This window comes from Tiliqua scincoides, chromosome 2 (assembly GCF_035046505.1).
Source record: "Tiliqua scincoides isolate rTilSci1 chromosome 2, rTilSci1.hap2, whole genome shotgun sequence".
Classification (NCBI taxonomy): domain Eukaryota; kingdom Metazoa; phylum Chordata; class Lepidosauria; order Squamata; family Scincidae; genus Tiliqua; species Tiliqua scincoides.
The window spans coordinates 228,587,074-228,608,499 of NC_089822.1; the positions used below are offsets into that span (position 1 = coordinate 228,587,074).

Consider the following 21,426-nt stretch of genomic DNA (forward strand, 5'->3'; position numbering starts at 1 on the left):
CTACTAATAAATTTGGATAGAAATTTGAATAAATTTCAAGGTGCGGATAGGCTTGCAGCCTTAGGGCCCAATCCTATTCAGTTTGCCAGTGCCGGTGCTGCTGTGCCCATGGGGTGTGTGCTGCATCCTGTGGTGGGAAGGCAGTCACAGGGGCCTCCTCAAGGTATGGGCACAATTGTTCCCTTACCTTGTGGCTGCATTCCAGCTACACCAGTGCTGGAAAGTTGGAAAGGATTGGGCTCTTATTCAACCTCATGCAGAGGCAGGCCCCAAATACAATGAAAACTTTTCATCAATTTGGGGTCTGCATCTGTTACACAAAAGTACTTATCAGAAATTGGTTTACTGTTTGGACTGTTGCTGAAGCCAGCACATCTATGACACGCCTTTCCATCCATTCACATACAGAAAATACTATCTTTAAAGGGAGCAGTGTATGGAAGAAACAGATACACCTAATGACTTGTCCAATTCAAGTATTAATGTGCATAGATGTCTGTGCTATAGAAATGAATCTAAGTGTGGCAATGCTAACCCTCAGGATTCCACGGATGACAGAGGACATGGCCAGGAATGTGCTCCGCCGCTTTGTCAATTCCAAACGTTGCTATGGCAACAGAGCTGCAGAAGAGCTCATCATTCAAGAGCTGAAGCAACAAACACTATACAGAGTGAGTAGTATTGTTCATGTTTGGCAGACAACACAAGAGGCAAAAGGGGGACTGAGAGCCTGTAGGAGGGGAAGGATCTGGCTGTGATGACGTGCACCAAATCCTATCTTCCTTATCTGCAGATTCCCTTTCTCTCCTTGGACTTGCGCCAGCGAAATCACTGTCATAGGTCTGATAAGGCCTACAGCTGGGCAGGAGGCTTACAGAGCTTCCAAAACCTCCTGCAGGGCCCAGTGCACTTTTCAGCATGGCGGCACTGTTGCATGGAGGGAAGGATGTGATTTGGCCACCACTATTTTTTTTAAGGTTTGGGACATTAACTTTGTAGAGGTGTGTAAAGGAAGAAAAAGATAACATTCAGAAGTGGGCATTATTTGTGATGTTCTCAAACAGTAAAGTCCAAGATAATATACAGCTGTATCCCTGTTGCTCTAATTCTGTAATCCTAAAGAAAATTATAGTTATTGATAATAGGTAGTGTCAGGCCTTTGCAATGAAATAGCAGCACTGTTACTGCAATCAAATACACCTGTGTTAGGTGGAAGCCATGTGACTTGGAGGGATGTGAGCTAAGTCACGGAGGCCATGAAGGAGTGGTGCAATGCACCACTGGACAGCCAATCAGAGAGGGTCACAAGACAATGAGGTCGCCCTACTCTGATTGGCTGGCCCCGGTATATATGGGGAAGGAACAGACATCAAGTGTGTGTTGCTGTGGTGGATGTTCTAGGTGAAGTGCTGCTGGTTTGTGTTCTGACTTAGACGGCTTATCGTGACTGTGCGCTGCTGTATCCCTGACCTCCGGACTGTTTGACTGACTACTCTTTTGCCTGTTCCTTACCAATACATGCTTCTCTACTTAATAAGCCTGTATCTGTGTCTTTGGCTCTGTTTGGGACCAGTTGCTTCTTGTGCTACCTCTCTACGCTCCCGTGCCGATCTGCTACTGGGAAGGCAAGGCCCATCCTCCCCTGCCCTGCCGACCTGACAGGTAGCATATATAATTGCCTTGCTCTTGAGGAAGGAAAACTGTGGATTTATCAATTACTAACATTATTTTTAAAAAGAAACCTAGTATCCTGACATCAGGAGGGAAAGGAGAGAAGAGAAGAAAGAAGACTAGTTTAAGAGTGGAACAGTGGGAAAACAGCCCTCAAAATAAGGGCGATGGACTGTCTTGCTTCCTATCTAGTCACTTTCACTAGGTGTGGGGTGGCTTGGCCCTCGATCACTCGATCACACACTATCTTATCAAAATGGATCTAGTGTTCTGTTTCCAGCACTAACTCTTTCTTATAACAGCCGATGATTACCAGACTTTTTCCTCTCTCTCTAGTATCGCCTGCAGACTTTTAATGAAACGAGGTTAAGTGAATCGACTTTTGAACCATACACCAGTAAGTAACTTTCACGCAGCCTGCCAGGATTGTGAAGAATTATATTTACACATATATGTACCATCTGTAAACCCCTGTTGTTTAAAATGGAGGGTTTGTTTTAATTTTGTTCCATTCAAAATGTGGTCCAGCTCTTGGGACAAAGGGGTCAAGCACTGAATACAAACAGACTTGTCAGTATGTTGTTGTTCAGCTGTAAGCACTCAATTAAATCTGCAGGCTTCTACTATCTGTCATTATATACAGGGTTGAAAGTTTACCATATGCCTGTATGTGTGGACATTTGGCATAGAATGTGTCTAGAAGCTACACAGGACAGGATCCTGAGAATTCTTTGCTTTCAATTTATGGGCAACCATTGATCACAGTGATATACGGTGGTGGACTGGCACCCATGTTGGGAGCTGTTTCTCAGTAGGATCTCGTCATGAATTGAGAAGAATTTGTTCACAAAGCATAAACCAACACTTGAGACCTGAACGATAAAATCAAGCCATTCAATGCTGGTACCTTTATTAGTGAAGGTACAAAGGTGCTTAGTACCTTTTGAGGCAAGAAAGAAAAGTTCCTGGCTACTTTTTAAAAGGGTCATCACTTCAATCGATCACAAAAGTCCCCAAACAGGGCTGGCCCATGCTTGAGGCCTACTGAAGCTGTTGCCTTAGGCAACAGATTGGTGGGAGGCACTCTTCTCTGCCTACTTGCTGCCCCTGCTCCTTCACTCTCTGAATTGGAAAAAGAAGAAGACAGAGATTAAGAAGAAAAGTTGAGAGGAGAATAGTAGCAGATGTTGACTCATCATCAGGTAAGGTAAGGTATTTGGCATGCTACTCCAGGTATCAGGAGGTCCTGGGCCAGCCCTGACTCCAAAGAATCGGAAAAAGGGTTTCTGTGCTATCAACAGGATAAAAGTGAAGTGTAAAAGTAATAAACTACTTCTGAAGTGACTGGCAGGCCCTATTGTAAAAAGCAGCTGAGGCTTGTTCAGCACTGTGATACAAGCATTCCCCTGTACAGAACTGCACTCACTGTTTCCACTGTTTTGTGAAGGCTTATGTGATGTGCATTGATAGCTGGAGACAGTCATTCATCCCATTCAAAAAGAGCAACTCTCCTCCCGACAAGAACTTCTTGCAATATACGAAATACTTTAGCGCCTCTCAAAGATTTCAGATTGACAGCTCTGGAGTGAGCGGAAGTTTGAACTGATCGATTGATCCAGAGAAGAGGAACTGTGTGAGCAAAGGAATAGCACAGAATCTCCTTCATACATTGGAACACTGTGCCTGAATTGTGACCTTTGTGGCCAACTAGAGAGATGTGACACAGAACAATCCTATGCATATTTACTCAGAAGCCCCATTCAATGAAATTTGGTGCAACTTCCAAATAAGCGGGCATAAGATTGTAGCCTCCATATTGGAAAAAGATAGGTATTAATAAAGAAGTGTATAGCTATCCCAGGATTTAAGAAATGTATGCAAACATGTTTCTAATAGGCTAATCAACAATCAAATTAGCATTTGTATATCACCTTTGAATGTTTAAGGTGCTTCCTAAGTATTCTCCAAAATCCTTATAAGTCTGAGTGGTAGACATTATTATCCCCATGCTGCAAATGGGCAACTGAGGCTGCAAGCGAGTGACTTGCCTAAGGCCACATAGTGAGTTCATGGCAGAGGCTAGATTTGAGTCAATAATGTCGTGCCTTGTAGTTCAGTATTTTAACATCTATGCTACACGACGTCTTGAGTCTTGTCTAAAAGCATGAGCCTATAAGTGTACACATAGGGCAGCCCAATCCTATCCTGTGCTGAAATAGACCAGCCAGCTGGCCTGTGCTGTGTGCAGTGCAGGGTAGGAGGTGGCTATCATGCAACTTGGAGTGAAAGGATTTATTTCACCTTAACCTCGGCAACCACCACAACTGGGCTACTTGGATCTGCACCAGAGAAACTGAATGGCCCGGTGTAACTCTGGGCTGCTCCCAGACCTGGTCCACCCACTGGCTCTCTCTCCCCCGCCCATTAATGCCCCCGTTCTGCCCTCCTGCCACCCTCCCCAACCGCCCTACATCAGCTTCCCTAAGCCAGCGCAAACTCATCAGATCCAGGTTGGAATCTGGCGCTAGGATGCGGGTGTGCATCCTCGTGCTGGTCTACCCGGCTCTCGAGTCATCACAGATGTGCCTTACGGCACATTTGCAATGCTCCTGGGCTGGCGTAAGGGACTTACACCAGCCCAACAAGCACTTTGGATTGCTGTCATACTCCATTTGACTCAAGGTATCTCCCCCCAAAATTCAATATAGTTTATCATCTGTACAGAGTACAATACAACAAGTCATTTAAAGAACAATGGCATTGGGCTCAGGCTGCAGTAGTTGTGATGCATGTCTGATGGGAAGTTTAATTTTTTTTAATTTTTAAAGGAAGTAATTGAAGTGCAGTCTAAAATAACAGGACATAAACTCCCTTTATTATCTTAATTTCATTGAGCTTAGGTGAGTTTAGGTTCAATCCTATCTCCTGCCAGTCTGGAGCATGCAGTTCTGCCAACATGGCATGTGTCACATGCTCTGGTGGGCAGGATTTGAAGAGGTTAGTAGCACTCTTTTCTACTTACCTCCCTATAGGCCACCTGGTCTCCAATGGGTCTCCTCAGCCCTATGCCAATTACTTAGCTAGTATAAGTCTGAGGAAACTCAGGGGGCATCTCAGGCTGAAAAAGTGGAACTTGGTGTGCACCACTGCCACCAGATCTTCCCTTCTTGCCCCACGTTTGGCATGCTCCCCATCCTGATCCTCCCCCAAACCATCCCTGAACCACTCCACTGCCACTTTATCTGCTCCAGCAGGGCATTCAGGAGTTGCTGGAGCGTGCATGGGTTCTTTGGTCATTTGGCAAGTGTACAACTACAGTGTGGCTTTCACGCCACTGGAATGAGGCTTGCTCTGATTGATTAGCATAAGCCCAGTGTCGGATTGGGTGTTTATATTTATTTATACAGGTATTTATGTACCGCCTTTCTTTGGTTGTCAGATTTCTCCTCAGACTGTAATCCAAGGCGGTTTACATAGGCAGGTTGTTCTAAACCCCCTGTAGGGATTTTTACAATTGAATAGTTCCAGTCTTTCATAGAACTCCTCCTTCCAGCTGGATTCCTTCCCGGTATGGCCTCTCTCTGGCCCTTCGCCTCCCACGCTCCACTTGACGGCAACTCCCCTCTGCCACCTAGGGTCAGCTCATCAGTATATCAGCGTGTCGTCAGTTCTCGGGTACTTCCGGTTGTTTCGAACTGGCAGCCTCAGATCTTCAGGCATACAAGGCGGCAGCTCTACCAACTGAGCCAGACCTCCTGCCCGTTTGACCTCCTGTGTTTGACTCTGTGTCGGATTGTGACCTTGATAAAATAAGGTGCTATTGTTGTTTTTCTCCTATCAGATACTTTGGTAGATGGGCCACAAAATGGTGCTTCTCCTTGCCCATGGAATATTAAAGTACAAGGACCCCGGATGTTTCAGGAAGATCAAAAAAAGTGTCGTGTACCTCACTCTTCTTTAGTCAAGGTAATTAATTGCTTGGTTCAAAACTTTCATTACTTTTTTAAAAAATATATACTTTGTTAGGCATCGCTGTGGTTGCTAATATTATGCAACCTTTTTGGTCAATGGCTTAACATTGCTTTGCTTTCCTTCCACTAAAAATTATCTTAGCTAATGTGTAACATTATTCTTCATAATCTATGAGCATCTCTCTCTCTATATAATTTCCCAATTAAAATACATAAACTATGTATAGAACACATTGCTATTGCAACTACTTGGCAAAAGCATACACACACATCGTTGATGTTTCAGGAATGTCACAAGTGCCATGGCCGTGGGCGATATAAGTGCAGTGGGTGCCACGGTGCAGGAAGGGTGAGTGTTGACTTTACCTTCTTCAATTCACGTCGTTTTAGTTCCTTTTTTAGTACTGCAATGACCTCACAATGTACATTGTTTAATCACACTTGTATGATTAGCTGTACTATATAATGGTATCACTATCTTGAGACATTATTCCCAAGGCTTTGTTCCCACTGAGATGGTAAATCTGTGTCTTGGCCATACTATTTCAAACTGCAGATGGAGGCTCACATTTTTTCCTCCTAAGAAGAAAAGGTTGCAACAAATAGAGAAATGGTATATCAAGAAAAAGGCCATCCGTCAGAACTTTTTAAAAAAAATATGCTAAAAGTTATGCTAAATATGCTAAAAACATTTGCTTTAAGGAGAGAGGTTGTGTGTGTGTGTGTGTGTGTGTGTGTGTGTGTGTGTGTGTGTGTGTGTGTTTTAATGAAGGATTATTCTTTATCTGCAACCTCAATTGGTACAGTTCAGATGCAAGTTTTCCTGAACTAGACCTTAGAATCATAGTATACCTAGTTGGCTCACCTGTACCTTATAAAGAATGGGAGACCTGTTGTACCAGTTGCCTGGTGAAAAGGCAGAATGGCTGAGATCAAAAGTATGCTGTGCATTCATGCTAAGCACATCACATACATGGACATAGAAGAACCTCAGATACTGTGAGAAAGACAATGGAATCAAAAGTCCCTTAGCTCTGCAGGTTCAAAGTTATTTAGGGTTTGATGGGCCTAAAGTAGCACCAGTGAGTAGCACCAGTGAGCAACAAGAACAGTTTGCTGGTGGGAATTACTTGTTGCTGCTGCAGAGTGATGCAGGTGGAGGTGAGGGAACCATCTTGGCCTCTGTTGGGAAGCAATCTTGGAAGTGGTGGGTCACACATTCAATAGTGTGCAAGAGCACAACTGCTGAATGGCTTCCGGTCCCTATTGACGTTACCAGCCTACGTTAGAATACGAAACCAAGCACTTCCATTATGTTGACTGAACTACTCCTTACTCCACTGCTAGTTCCAGGTATTTGCCAGAAAGCTTGTGAGTTGTCCCCCATCACTGATCACTGGGCAGCAGTGGTGGGCAATTCACACCACCCACCTCACTAGCTGCTCTTGCCAGTGCTAAAAGTGTGTAGATGGATTCAGTTATGAAATCAACCCAATGTATCTTTTGGGAATACATCAACATGGTCTGGCAGTTAGAAAAAATAAATGCCTTGTCTGGAAACACTGGAGTTGTGCTGGAAAATGGAATGCAGTTGGGGGTGATGTGTTACTGCTAGAATGAGATCAGGTTCTCTGTATGCTTGGTTTCTTTTTAGATGAGGTGCGTTACCTGCAGTGGAGCCAAACATAAAGCAAAGCATCAGAAGCATCAGAAACGGTGCCAGATGTGTTCAGGCACTGGGCGCAAAAGGTAAGAAGTCCTCCATGTAGTTCAAGAAAAACATATAAACTTGTGCACCAACATCCACTCACTGTGCTTCCATCAGTTTCTTCTTTGAACCATGGTCCACCCACACTGTCTTCCCCAATACAAATTATTCAGGACTAGATGAACACATCTTTAACTAAAATAGGTCTGCTTTGGTAATGCAGCTACAAATGGGCTGTGACAGTCTGAATCACATCAGTACATACATATTCATAGCCCTTAATATATTTCCCTTGTTTATAAAGTAAAGTTTGAAACACACCGAATGCTGCTTTCACAGGTCCTGACCATACAAAATATAATTCAAAGAAAGATGACAACCTGCTGGACTATGTGAAAATAAACTACAGTGGGCCTGCCTTTGTACGGGTCCTGTATCCGCAGATTTAACCAACTGCGGATCAAAATGTATTTGGAAAAAAAAATCCATATACCCTGCAAAAAAATTCCATATACTCTGCTGTAGCCTCCCGCCATTTCACAGGTCTTTTTCCAGCACTTGTGACTCATTTGCGAGTCATGCTGTTTATGTTACACAATTTATGCAATTTACACAATTTATGCAATTATACAATTCGTGCTATTTGTGCAGTTTTGCACCATTTTATCTGTGGACTTGAGCATCCACATTTTTTGGCATTCGCGCAGAGTCCTGGAACCAAGCCCCTGTGGATACAATGGGCCCGCTGTACATAGCACCAAAGCTGGTGGCAGTGGTTCTGTTTCAGGTTTTGAAGGTTTCTGCAAAGTTTTGCATTTATTTCCCTACAAAAGATTACATGCAGCTTGTAAAACTGCTGCCCTTTTCTGTCTCCAAATGCTAGACTAATTGGCTTTACAATGATCTTTAAGTGATGTAAAGTACCTCACCGATTTTTTTAAACAGCTTTATTAGGCTCCATTAAGCTTAAAATAACAGAGATTGCACTGTGAGATAACTGTGACAATAATTTTAAAAATGGCGTTCCATTGGGGCTAGCAATGTCTTAAAGTGCTTTAATAAATCCTTTGTTAACTACCGCTCCTAATCTGTGTCACAATGGTGCAATCCACATTTGCCAAGAATAAACATATGCCTTCTACATCTGTTGTAAGCAAACAGGACGCCCAATCCTATCTAAGTTTTCATGCATTGATGCAGCGGCACCAACACAGGCTATGTTGCATCCTGCACAGGAATTTTTGCTGCTGGAGGTCTCCTGGGGTAAGGGAATATTTATTCCCTTGTTATGGGATAAGCCCCAGCAGCTGCATAGGTGCTAGTTGGTGTTGTGATTTTGCTGGCTGTAGTCCATGTTACCTCATGATGGCAGATCAGGCCTGGGAAGGGGGATAGGATACTGTGTGTTCTAGTGCCACCAATCTCATACCCCTCCTGGGCTTGATCCACCCATCCCCCTTCTCCCACCCTCTTCCAGCCATTCATCTCCCACCAGTTGCCTTCCTGACCTTGTTCTACCTCTGTGCTGTTCAGCATAGAGCTTACCTTTCCTGGCACACGCTGCTCCTTGTACTGGCCTGACCGGGAAGGCTTTAGTCTTCCTGTCAGCAGGCCCAGTTGCACAGAACTTTGCTGATGCACAGGAACTATAGGAATGTAAGGAAAGAGCCATTCAGTACAGATGTGCATTTAATTACCTTGGAGAAAAATGGCACCTTTGTTTCCTAATGTTCTCTCCTCTTGCAAGAATCATGTAATTCATCCCACTTGTCATAGAACTGCAGAGATGGGGCTACACTACTTGAAATGACCAGGACTGATGCATCAGTGCATCCCCACCCCTTTGTTGTTGTTTTTTTTTGGGGGGGGCGCCTGCTGGCAGGAAGACCAAAGCAAGAGACAGAAGTCACAGACCCTCTCAATCTGCTATTTATTCAGAGGCTGGAAAATGGCACAAGCTGAAAAGCTACAGTCTCTTCCCCCACACAATCGCCCTAGTTTAATTAGTTAGTTTAATTAGGTCTGTTCTTAGGATGGGGTGGCTCGAAAATGGGGTGGCTTCTCAGTCTCCTCTGAGAATAAAATGGGATGAAGAATTTTTTATGTGGACCTGAGCTCCTTGGAAGAAAGGAGGGGGGATAGCTATTAAATAACAAAGAAATCAACAAATACACAGATTTCAATTTCACATCTCAAAGGTGCAGCACATGTTCCGGAAGAGGCCACAAGACCTGTGCAACCTGCCAAGGAGAAAAAAGGTTGCTACACTTCATCCAACTGATGATAACTTGGTACGTGGGCTTATTATCACTTTCTTCCGCCTCTAAATTACCCATGAGGCAGGGAAGGCGGCAGAGACTGCAGCTGGATCCTATCCCCCCTTCTGGGTCTGAAAGCCCTATACAGGGCTACTCGGTTCCACACCAGCAATTTAGCTGGTGTGGATCTGAGTAGGCCCACAGCAGCTGCTTAGACTCGATATTTCCTTTACCGTGAGACCTCCAGCTGCCACTGTGGGATACAGTAGCAGCTGTTTCGTATTGTGGCTTGGGCAGGGTGACCAGATACAATGAAGGACACAGTGCCTATACATTTAACCATTGTATAGAACAGTTGATTTTGGCAGGTGCAGCTTTGTAAACCCTTCCATGTTGAGCTGCACCTGTCAAAATGCCCTCTTTGATACATCAGTTTAAGGAATAGGTACTGTCAGCCCAATCCTATCCACACTTTCCTGGGAGTAAGCCCCATTGACTGGAATGGGACTTAGTTCTGAGTAGATACACATAGGATTGGGCTGTGTGTCTCCACTGTATCTGGTCACCTGGGCACGGACAATCAATCCGGTTAGGACTGGGCTGCCTGACAAAACTTTTGAGATTCAAATATTTGTTTGTTGTTATTTGGGACTTGAAAATATTACAGTGAACTTAGCTGAGTGTGGAAAATTGATAGGAATGAAGAGGTTTCAAGATTCCTATGTGCCTCTTGAACGTCAAGCTCATCTTTCTTCCCTGTAACCAGAGGCTTTTAAAGTGGCAAAAGACCCAGTTTTATGGGAATTGAAAGGAATTAGATTGTTCCTATAAAGTTAGAGGTGCCAGAATGGAATGGATGGCATTTACAGTCTGGTATTAATGGCTGTAATTTGAGCTATTTGATGCCAAAAGTGTCATACCGCTGTGAATGTAGCAAAGGAAAGCAGCTTTAGGGGGTTTTTGCTATTGAAGAATGCTGTCCAAACTTTTCCGAGTGGTGAAGACCAGAAGTGATTGTGAGGAGCTCCAGAAGGATCTCTCCAGACTGGCAGAATGGGCAGCAAAATGGCAGATGCACTTCAATGTAAGTAAGTGTAAGGTCATGCACATTGGGGCAAAAAAATCAAAACTTCACATATAGGCTGATGGGTTCTGAGCTGTCTGTGACAGATCAGGAGAGAGATCTTGGGGCGGTGGTGGACAGGTCAATGAAAGTGTCGGCCCAATGTGCAGCGGCAGTGAAGAAGGCCAATTCTATGCTTGGGATCATTAGAAAAGGTACTGAGAACAAAACGGCTAATATTATAATGCCATTGTACAAATCGATGGTAAGGCCACACCTGGAGTAATGTGTCCAGTTCTGGTCCCCGCATCTCAAAAAGGATATAGTGAAAATGGAAAAGGTGTAAAAGAGAGCGACTAAGATGATTAGTGGGCTGGGGCACCTTCCTTATGAGGAAAGGCTATGGGGTTTGAGCCTCTTCAGCCTAGAAAAGAGACGCCTGAGGGGGGGACATGATTGAGACATACAAAATTATGCAGGGGATGGACAGAGTGGATAGAGAGATGCTCTTTACACTCTCACATGACAACAGAACCAGGGGACATCCACTAAAATTGAGTGTTGGGAGAATTAGGACAGACAAGAGAAAATATTTCTTTACTCAGCGTGTGGTCGGTCTGTGGAACTCCTTGCCACAGGATGTGGCAATGGCGACTGGCCTGGACGCCTTTAAAAGGGGATTGGACAAGTTTCTGGAGGAAAAATCCATTACGGGTTACAAGCCATGATGTGTATGTGCAACCTCCTGATTTTAGAAATGGGCTATGTCAGAATGCCAGATGCAAGGGAGGGCACCAGAATGAGGTCTCTTGTTATCTGGTATGCTCCCTGGGCATTTGGTGGGCCGCTGTGAGATACAGGAAGCCGGACTAGATGGGCCTATGGCCTGATCCAGTGGGGCTGTTCTTATGTAGCTGTGGAATTCTGAACCATTGCCTGACAACTGAGCAGTTCTGGATGAGAGCCGATAAACAAAAGTTAAATCTTGCAAGTTGGAGTGCTGTTAGTCAGGAGGAAGTTGCATTTGGGGGTGGAGTGCTTGTGCATTCAGGCACCTGTTCATCTGTGTATATTACATCAGCACTTCCTGATTGGCATTGGCTTCCAATGTGCTTCCAGGGAAAAATTCAAGGTGTTGGTCATTATCTATAACTCCCTACATGGCTTGTGCCCAGGCTACCTGAAAAACCACCTCCTTCTACAACAGTCTGTTTGCATTCTGCCATTGGCATCAGAGACTCTGGTTCATGTTCCTTTCTTAACTGAGGCTCAGTTGGTGAAACACAGAATAGGGCCTTTGTGATGGTAGCTGCCTGGCTCCAAATTTCCCCTACTGCGATGCTTGGCTGGTCCCAACACTACCAATTTTCAAGTGAAAACATTTTTTGTTCCATCAGTTCATGTGTGTCATCAGTTCACATGTTCATGGGTGTTTACCAGTTGTTCTGTTTGCTTGGTCAGGGTCATGCATTTTGCTGTAATCGTTTTTTTTATTGATTGACTGTTTTTGTTAGTATTGATATTTGTATTTTTATTCACTGTTGTCAGCTGCCTCAGTGGTCCCTTGTTAGGACATATAGGTGGTACATAAATATTTTAAATACAGGTGTCCACCCATATCTACGGGGATCAGTTCTAGCCCCCGCCCCGATACCGAAACCATGAATAAAAGGGGACCCTATAAGTGCAATGCTCCACGCCCCCCCCCCCCACATATTATTTTCTGTTTTCTTCTTTACCTATCAGGCATTTTTCTTGCTTTTACAGATGCTACAATGAGCCAGGCAGGCAGCCTGCATGCTGGGGTGGGTGGGGGAGGAGAACGATGGATACCTGAAACTGTAGATACCAGATTCACGAATACAGGGGGTGCCTATTCATAAATATAACCAGACATTTTCCTAACCAACAGTCAAGCAATCTCTGTGTGTTTGCTGGATACATGTCAACCACAAGAGTCCACTTCAGCAGTGAATATTTTCACTCTTCCATTGTAAAATCATTGGATGAGAGACCGTTCCCATCATTAAACTAGTTCATCCCTTTCAGGAAACAGAGTATATCTTGTCAGGCAACAGACTTTCTGCTTATCAAAGTTTCTGTACCCTGAACAGATAAGGCTTTATTTGCCAATGTTCTCACCCAATCTTGAGGAATCACCAATTAGTCTTTACTAAGTTGTGAAGCTGTCTCTCCTGTTTCACCATCTCAAGCTTCCTCACTTGGGAATACTGTAGTAAGTACATTCACACATTGAAAAAGAATTCAATACAAAGAATTGAGAATCTTTCTTATTTTTCAGGAGGAATAATGTACATGAATTCATTTCTGAGCATTCTGAGTTGAACTTTCCACGAGAACTACTCAGTAAAGCCACAGGAGAGAACATATTTAAAGATCAAAACACTCTGGTGAGTACTATACAGGATACCTAGTTCCACATATGGGAAGCACTGAAGTGTTCTACAAAGTGAAATTTAAAGTGCATTTCATGAACTTTCAAACAAAACCAAGCACATTTTTATAAGACTATTTTTTTCCCAGGGGGCTTCTTGCACAAACCTAAGGTTGGCACCAATATTTTACACAAAGTGAAATTAAAAGCAAATTTAATGGTTCCTTTCATGGTTAAGCATCCTGTAATGTTTGGTATCATGAAATAAGTTTTCATGACAAGATATCTCAAACATATCTCCAAGATCAGTGTGAGAGCTCTAATCCAATGCTGTCTTCCATTCACTTTAATATTAAAAATATAAAATAAATTTGAGGTAACTGCACAACTGTTAATCTTGTGTATGATGTGGTGTTGGCTCCTATTTTTGTTCTGTCTTAATGTCTTACTGAGACAGTCTGCAAGATTTCCAACTGCCTACACATACTGGAGACATACAGACTTGTACACATGTGGTCACTACTACTACTAAGAGGTCTATTTTCATTTGCTGTCAATGGCAAGCTACAGATATGTCACAAAGTAATTTATTTACCATCTAGAGAATCTCTGTGCAGTCCCTATTGTCTGACCCTATGTCATATTCCATGTTTTTGTAATGTGTGCTTCTGCTCCTCTTGCCTGCAGAGAGATAAATCTGCAAATAAAATATTATATACTTAATAAATGCACTTTTCAGGCAGCAGAAAAGTGACGACTATCTATTATGTATTCATCTGTCATGATTTCTACATTTCTCTTGGAGGGCAGCTGATGATGATCCATTGTTTTTCAGATTGATGTTAACAATTCCAGAATAGCAAAACAAATGCACCTCATGCAGCAGTTTTACACCCACTCCATTCAGGCAATTTATAGTCAAATTATGTAAATCGTATGAAATTGGAACATCCTCATTTATTTGGACTATGCAGATTCTGATAGGCTGCTCATGTGGTCCTTGGTGCCAAACATGCCTTTAACAACTGTTGAAAGTAATGGACAGACTTGGAAGGGGAAAGTGACTCTAATAACCATATGCTTTTTCTGATCCCATCTTGCTGGGGAGTGCACTGCCCTCAATACTATTAAGTAGAAATATACTATAAAAAGCAGAAATACTACTAAGCAGAAAATACTTTGTGTGCCTAGTGCCCTAATAAAAACAGGGGGAAATGGGGAGAAGGAATGCCAGGGAAGGAGAGTGAGAACTTAATCTATGAAATTGAACTGATTTACTTGGACATTACCTTTAATTTCAGGTGTATCCCCTTGTCGATTTTCCTTATCCTGAGATCTCTCTGGCATCACAAAGAGCTATTGGAGAGCATAATGCAGCATTTGCCAGCACTTCTCGTATTCTTCAGCAGGTATATTCAATGGGCATTTATTTCTTTATACATGTTGGCAACCTTCAGTCTCGAAAGACTATGGTATCGCGCTCTGAAAGGTGGTTCTGGAACAGCGTCTAGTGTGGCTGAAAAGGCCAATTCGGGAGCGACAATCCCTTCCACACTGGAAGAAAGTGCAGTCTGTCCCTGGTATATATTTCTTTATATACACACATAAACCTACTAAATCACAAGATGAACATTTAATTAACCAATTAAATGCCAAATCCTAAGCTGCGCTGGCACAGTGAGTCCACATGACCTACGCTGGCTCCAGTACAGCTCAGGAGGCGGCTGGAGGTCTATTTGGTGTAAGGGGATATATTTCCCCTTACCCCAGGTAAAGACCCAGCCACCCCTATGGGGTTCCTTGAATCTGTGCAAAATCCAGGAAGTCCCATGTGGGGTTGTCCAACCCATTAAGGGGATTTGGATGAGGCCTGAGCCACTACCACCTATCCACCCCCCCGGCCTGATATTCCCCTCATTCCACCCTCCCCCACACAAAAACACCCCCTCTCTGCCTCCAACACACCCTCCCACCACTCTCTCCCAGCCTCTGCACCACTTAGTGCAACCTTACCTGTGTCAGGCAGCGCTGGGGTCAGATGTGGTGCTGCTGAGCTAGCACAGGAACAGCTGCACTAGTTCAAGCGTGCAACTGCATCATACTGCCTGTCATTTTAGTTGATTAATTGTCAGTTTTTTAACTGTTGTTTTAGAATTTTATTTAAAAATATCTTAAGGAAAGAAAACTAGGAAAGTCCCTTTATTTTTTATTTGTATGCTATTATGATATGAAAGGAACCTTTCAACACATATCTGCTTGTCTTGCTGAGACCAACTACAATTTTTTCTCACTAAAAGGGCTCGAGGCTGCAATCTTATGCACTTTTACTCGGTACTGAGCCCTCCTGAATACAATGTGACTTACTTCTGTGTAAACATGCCTAGGATTGCACTGTCAGAATATTAATTTTGTACATACTGTACTTATAAGACAAGAGCTGACACACTTGATGGTCACTTCTAAATAAAAATAGAATAATGAAATTATAGATGAATAGTTGAAAACTAGAACAATTTAAAACTGAATATGATTATAATAGCAAACTGCTATACCTTCATTTTACCAGCAGGTGGCAGAGCTGCAAAGCTTTTCCAGTTTACGTAGCTCACTTCTGCATGCAGTATAAAGAAATTATCTCCAATCTCAATACTACAAGAAGTAGTCCTTTAAATATTTTGAGTAAACATTTATTTTTAGCATGTTTTATGTTGGTGGATAGACATGTTGTCATGAAACCTCTCTTGTTGCTGAAATACAATGAGCAGACTATGTCCGAGAGATAATAACTATCATCAATTATCCCAATTATATTTGGCACCAAACCCTCAGTTTGGCTGTACTTGTCATAAGAGGTGACTAAACAGCCACCGGGTAGATGGTACTCCTTAGCCTGGGAAGGCAGCTCATCTGAGAGAAGGAAAACTCTGATCCCAAACCTCCCCTGCCTTGTGGCTACATCCAGTTATGGAAAAGACTTCAGGAGTCAACCTTGAGGCAAAATCCGCAGCCAGAGTCTCTGAGGCAGTTCATGGCTGAAAACAGTCAAGTTCTGGCAACTCCTACAACGCCGCTGGAACCAACCTCCATTGGACCATTTCAGCGACGAGGAGAGGGGGGATTTGCTGCATAGGTAACAGTCTATCCTCCATATCTACCTTTCCCAGACTTTGCGCACTGGAGAGGACACTGTTCCAGAACCACTATTCAGAGTCTTACCATAGACTCTGACTTCAGACTATACCATAGTCATAGACTCGTAGACTTCAGACTATACCATAGTCTTCCGAGACTGAAGGATGCCAACTGTAATTTGGCATCAAGTCATGAGTGTTCCAAGAGTTTCATGCCCATCCTCTCAGAAATGTGATTGCATATTTTTATAAACAGCCCAATCCTGAGCTGCCTGGTGCCCAGAGGAGTAGTGGCACCAAAATGGCCACTGCTGTATCCTAAGCATGCCAGGCAGCTGCCGGTATCTCCTGGGGGAAGGGCACATTCGTCCTCTTCCCCTGGGTATGGAGACAGGCCCCACAGTGGAGCTACTCAAGTCTGTGCCAACTGTTTTGCTGGCTCAGAGTTGAGAGGCTCTGTATCTGGCAGGGAAGCCCAATGCAGGGTTTGGATCCAGCATAGCAGAGCTCTGATGGTCCCACCCCCTCCTGCCTCACTCCCTCCCCCTGCTCTCGCCCTTCCCCAGAACAACTTTCCCCTCAACCTGACTAAACTCTCCACCACCCTTGCTCTCATCCCTTGCTCTGGACAGCTTGTGGCGGGCTTCTGGTTGGTGCGGGGCTCAGCGCAGACTGGTGCTGAACAGGCGCCAGGGCTGACTGGAGCTGAGTGTCACGGGCATTTCTTATGGCACATTTATGATACTCAGTGCCAGCATATGGCTGGTGTGCAGAGCTCAGGACTGGGCTTTAATGTGCTAAAAGATTGACAGTCCTCTTTTTCAAAAGGTTGGAAGCAATGTACATCATAACTGATGTACGCAGCATTTAAAAACCAACAATACAATGTTAGCATAATAGCAGCAGCCTAAAAGACACAGAAAATAATACTCAGAACCACATTCTCAACCAAAAGCCAACTCCTGAAAAACAATCCAAGAAGTCCTGTCCTCACCTCCCTCAGGAAGGATGTTCTATAGGCAGAACATAGGCCCAATTACTGGCCATCACTCCCCAAATCTGATGCAAAAATGGCACAGGTAGTAGGACCTGCTGACTCAACCTCAACTCTCAATAGGACTCATAGAGGGAATAATGGTTAGTAATTATGAAAGTCTGGGCATGGTCCAGTATGGGCATACTATTATACTATGGTCCCAACTTCAACTCACAGTCAGAACATAGTTGGGAGGAAAAGGAGCTTTATCTTCATACCTACCTTTCCCCATTTTTGAGTCTTCTGGCTTCTAATAGCCCCACCTGCTCCCAATGAACCAGTCTAGCCAAGCCTTCTCTGCCCCATTGGCTCTGTAGGACCAGTGATCATTTCATTACCAGTCATACTGTGGCAAGGAGGGTGGCCCTGCACCACTCCTCCACAAGATGAAGTTGAATACCACAGGGAGAATTAGCAATCAGTGACATGGCATGTATACAGAATGCCAGTTTTCTCCGGAACACAAAGGGCTTCTCAGGCAAGAGCATGGTGATTAGCTGTAATATTGTGGAGAGTGAGGCGGAATGATCTGAATAATTTTGGGCTCAGCTGGCCAAACCTGCTATCCTAGGCAGGGGGTTTACTTCTGACAGGTCAGCCTTCATGACCAAGACTCCAATATCCTATAGTGAAATGTTGAACTCAAGAAAAGAATACTAGAACTATAGGAATGCCAGAATATCAGGAGAGCTTCTGACCTTGATGCTTCATTTAAAATGAGCTGGGAAATGATGCAGTCTACAAGGTTGCAGCGCACAGGGGCTACCTGTAAGAAATGGAATACAGAGGGAGTGGGGAAAGGTGCTAGCTGCAACCCACAGGGCCAGATCTAGGTTTCAGGAGAGCATTCACCAACTACCTTGTATGGGGCAGAGAAGGCTCCTACTACAGTGGGTCCTGCCACTGTCACACAAAGGCTGCACAGCACAGAGGTGGTCTCTGAGATCAGCAGTGTGTCCTTCGCAGTGGCCCAACTCACAGCCCAATCCTGAGCTGCCCAGGGCACCCAGGCTCAGTGGCACCGAAAAGGGCCGCCGCCGGAACCTGTGCGCCCTGGGCTACTGCGGGAGGCACCTTGGAAGAAGGGGACTTTTGTCCCCTTCTCCTAGATAGTGTAAGCAGTCCCGCAATGGGGCTACTCACTTTACTGCCGACCAAAAGGTGGGCATTAAAGTAAAGGTGCTCATGTAGGGCACGGAGCTCTCCATGAGCACCTTGGATTCTGTGGAGCGGAGCTCCGGACCCGCTTCCCTCTCTCCCACCGGCATGCGTCCCACGCCCTCCCCTGCCAGCCTCCCACTTCCCCGGAACGCCTCCTCCCCTCCCCCCACTTACCGTATCGCCGCTCAGCAGTTCGGGAAACTGTTGAGCCGCAGAAGCTGGTCGACCGCCCTGCACTAGCTCAGCACTGGTCGGCGCTGGTCTAGCATGGGTGGGAGCCCAGCGCTGAGGCTCACAAATGTGCCTTATGGCACATTTGCAACAGTGCTCAGCGGCACGGAGCCGTGCCGCCAAGCACAGGATTGGGCTCTCCGTTGGCCCCTGTTGCCAGCCGTATCAAGCAACATACTTTCCTTGCCTGCAAATGATCTCAGTCTTTGACTTAAAGGAAACAGAAAGAAGAAAATCTTGCACTTGCCAATCTTGCAGGGCCACTTGCACGCTGCGGTGAGGCTCCCTGCAAAACCCTCTAGCTATGCTACTGTAGATATCCTAAGCCTCTTATCCTAGCCCTAACCAACCCTAGCTTTGCATTAAAAAATAAAAAAGGACATCTAATATAAATATACACAAATTGGGAGAAAAATGTCCAAGGCGCAAAAAGAAGGGATGCAAATGCCCAATACCAGGATGCATTTGACCTGGACACAATTGTCCAGGATGCAATGGTCCTGTCTTGCCCTCCCAGAAGCACTGGTCCCCATCCCAAGCCACCCGTTCTCTGCCCTGTTACTCTCCCTTCCAGCTCACTGCCTGCCCACTGCCCCCATGCCAACTTACTGGCACCAGGAGTGCCAGGTGAGATGCTGCTGTGCAACCAGCACCACTCATCATTTGTGGCAAAGCCCCAGTTGCATGCAACAGGGTGTCACATTTTGCAACCAGTGGCGTTTCCAGGGCAGGGCAAAACAGCAAGTTTTGCGAGCACCTCAATGTGCTACGTAAGTGGCCCCTCTCCCTACTCTTCGGAGCCATTCCTGGTGGTGAAAGAAATGTGGAGATGCCTCAGCACTGCTCTTGCTGCCTGGAATGGCTCTGAAGGGGTCGGGGGGGGGCGCTTACACGGTGTGCTGAGGTCCCTGCAAAACTTACTGTTTTGCCCCTTCTCTGGGAACACCCCTGTTTGTGACCATTCAGCACTGCCAGAATGTGAGTTCCAACACTGCAGATGGGGGTTAGGATTGGGCAGTTAAAAAACTAGCACGTTGGGGAGATAATAGCTCAGTCGTGTTGTGAGAATGGATGATGGCCGGATCCCAAAGGATCTCCTCTATGGTGAACTTGTGCAAGGAAAGCGCCCTATAGGTAGACCACAGCTATGATACAAGGACATCTGCAAGAGGGATCTGAAGGCCTTAGGAGTGGACCTCAACAAGTGGGAAACCCTGGCCTCTGAGCGGCCCGCTTGGAGGCAGGCTGTGCAACATGGCCTTTCTCAGTTTGAAGAGACACTTGGCCAACAGTCTGAGGCTAAGAGGCAAAGAAGGAAGGCCCATAGCCAGGGAGACAGACCAGGGACAGACTGCACTTGCTCCCGGTGTGGAAGGGATTGTCACTCCCGAATTGGCCTTTTCAGCCGCACTGGACACTGTTCCAGAACACCTTTCAGAGCGCGATACCATAGTCTTTTGAGACTGAAGGTTGCCAACAACAAGTGTCACCTTCTTTCCAAGTGTGGTTTTGAATGAACAAAAAAAGTTTGCAGATCAAGGACGTCAAACTTTTCAGAAGGAAACAATTTCAACATGAAAATCTCACCCAACTAGGGATTTCATCTCTTTCTGTTCTTTTTTTCAGCGACAGACCATTGAGCTGATTCCTGTCACTGAAGTGCGCTATCAGTATGCAGGGAAACAGTATCTTTATTACATCTACGGAATGGAGAACAAGGTGCATGCCCTGGACTATCCAGAAAGGTATTGCTGTGGCTGCACCATCATCTGACAGCAGACCATTTTGCAAGGAAGATTTCCCTCCTACAGAGCAAGCTATTCCGATGGTTAAACTCTTGATGAGTGCAAGTGGATGCTTCTTTGCACCAATGACAGCAGGGTGGAACACTCTGGCATGTGTCTTGCATCAGAACAAAGCAATGGTAGCCTTTCACATCTTGCCTATGCTACAGTTTCAACAAGCATTAGAATTGTGCCTCTTTAGAAGGAAGCATCTAAACCAGGGATGTCAAACTCGTTTCATACAAAGGGCCAAAGTAAGCACTGATGGTGCCTGCTGAGGGTCAGAAGTGACATCATTAAGCAGGAAGTGATGTCATTAAGCAGCTGGCCAGAAATAAGCACTTTGTTCTCACATAGGAACTCATTCGCTGCAAATGACAGAAGAGAAAATGTGCACATCATGTTCATATTTTCAAGACATGAGACAGCCCAATTATTATGCTGGGAGAGCCCAATTATAATGGGGTTCAGATAAATTGCTTTCAGGGGCCACAGTTGGCCCATGGGCCTTATGTTTGACACCCCGATCTAAACTTTCTTGTCTTCAAGGAGCTACCACTGGAAGAAAAGCAAACAGAAAGAGATATACATTCCAGAAAAATCTGCATGTGTATATATGCACCAAAAAAGCACCGTTTGCAATGTATATGTTGATCACTATTGCTATGATAAGCATTATTTTAAATATTCAAGGCAAAGGAGGCTGTAGATTTTGCTCAGAGCTTTTGTATTTTGTAAAGAAATATGTGATCTAATTTAGTGATGTGCTGAATTAAATTACAAGCCAGTCTATATAGTATTTTATGTTCAAATACCAGAGTACATTGTACCGAAATGGAATATATTTGTAGGAATAAGACAACTGTATGTGATACTTCTCAGTTTATTGTTTTCTGTGTGTAATATAGGAAAGTGAAATCACAGGAAAGTGATTACAGTTTTTGGCAGAGGTGAGCATCATGAGATGTACAGTCAACCCTCATCTTTTGTGTACTTTACTTGCATGAATTCATGAAG

General features: G+C 44.6%; 1 protein-coding gene across 1 annotated transcript; it reads left to right on the forward strand.

The window, feature by feature from the left end:
- Positions 1-541: 541 nt before the first annotated feature.
- On the forward strand, positions 542-20,398 carry SSUH2 (ssu-2 homolog). The gene is made up of 9 exons (XM_066618072.1): positions 542-671; positions 2,008-2,068; positions 5,513-5,637; positions 5,929-5,991; positions 7,297-7,391; positions 9,549-9,641; positions 12,974-13,082; positions 14,368-14,475; positions 20,252-20,398. Exons 1-9 carry the CDS (start codon positions 552-554, stop codon positions 20,396-20,398), a joined length of 921 nt encoding a protein of 306 aa, XP_066474169.1. The 5' UTR covers positions 542-551.
- The last annotated feature ends 1,028 nt before the right edge of the window (positions 20,399-21,426 follow it).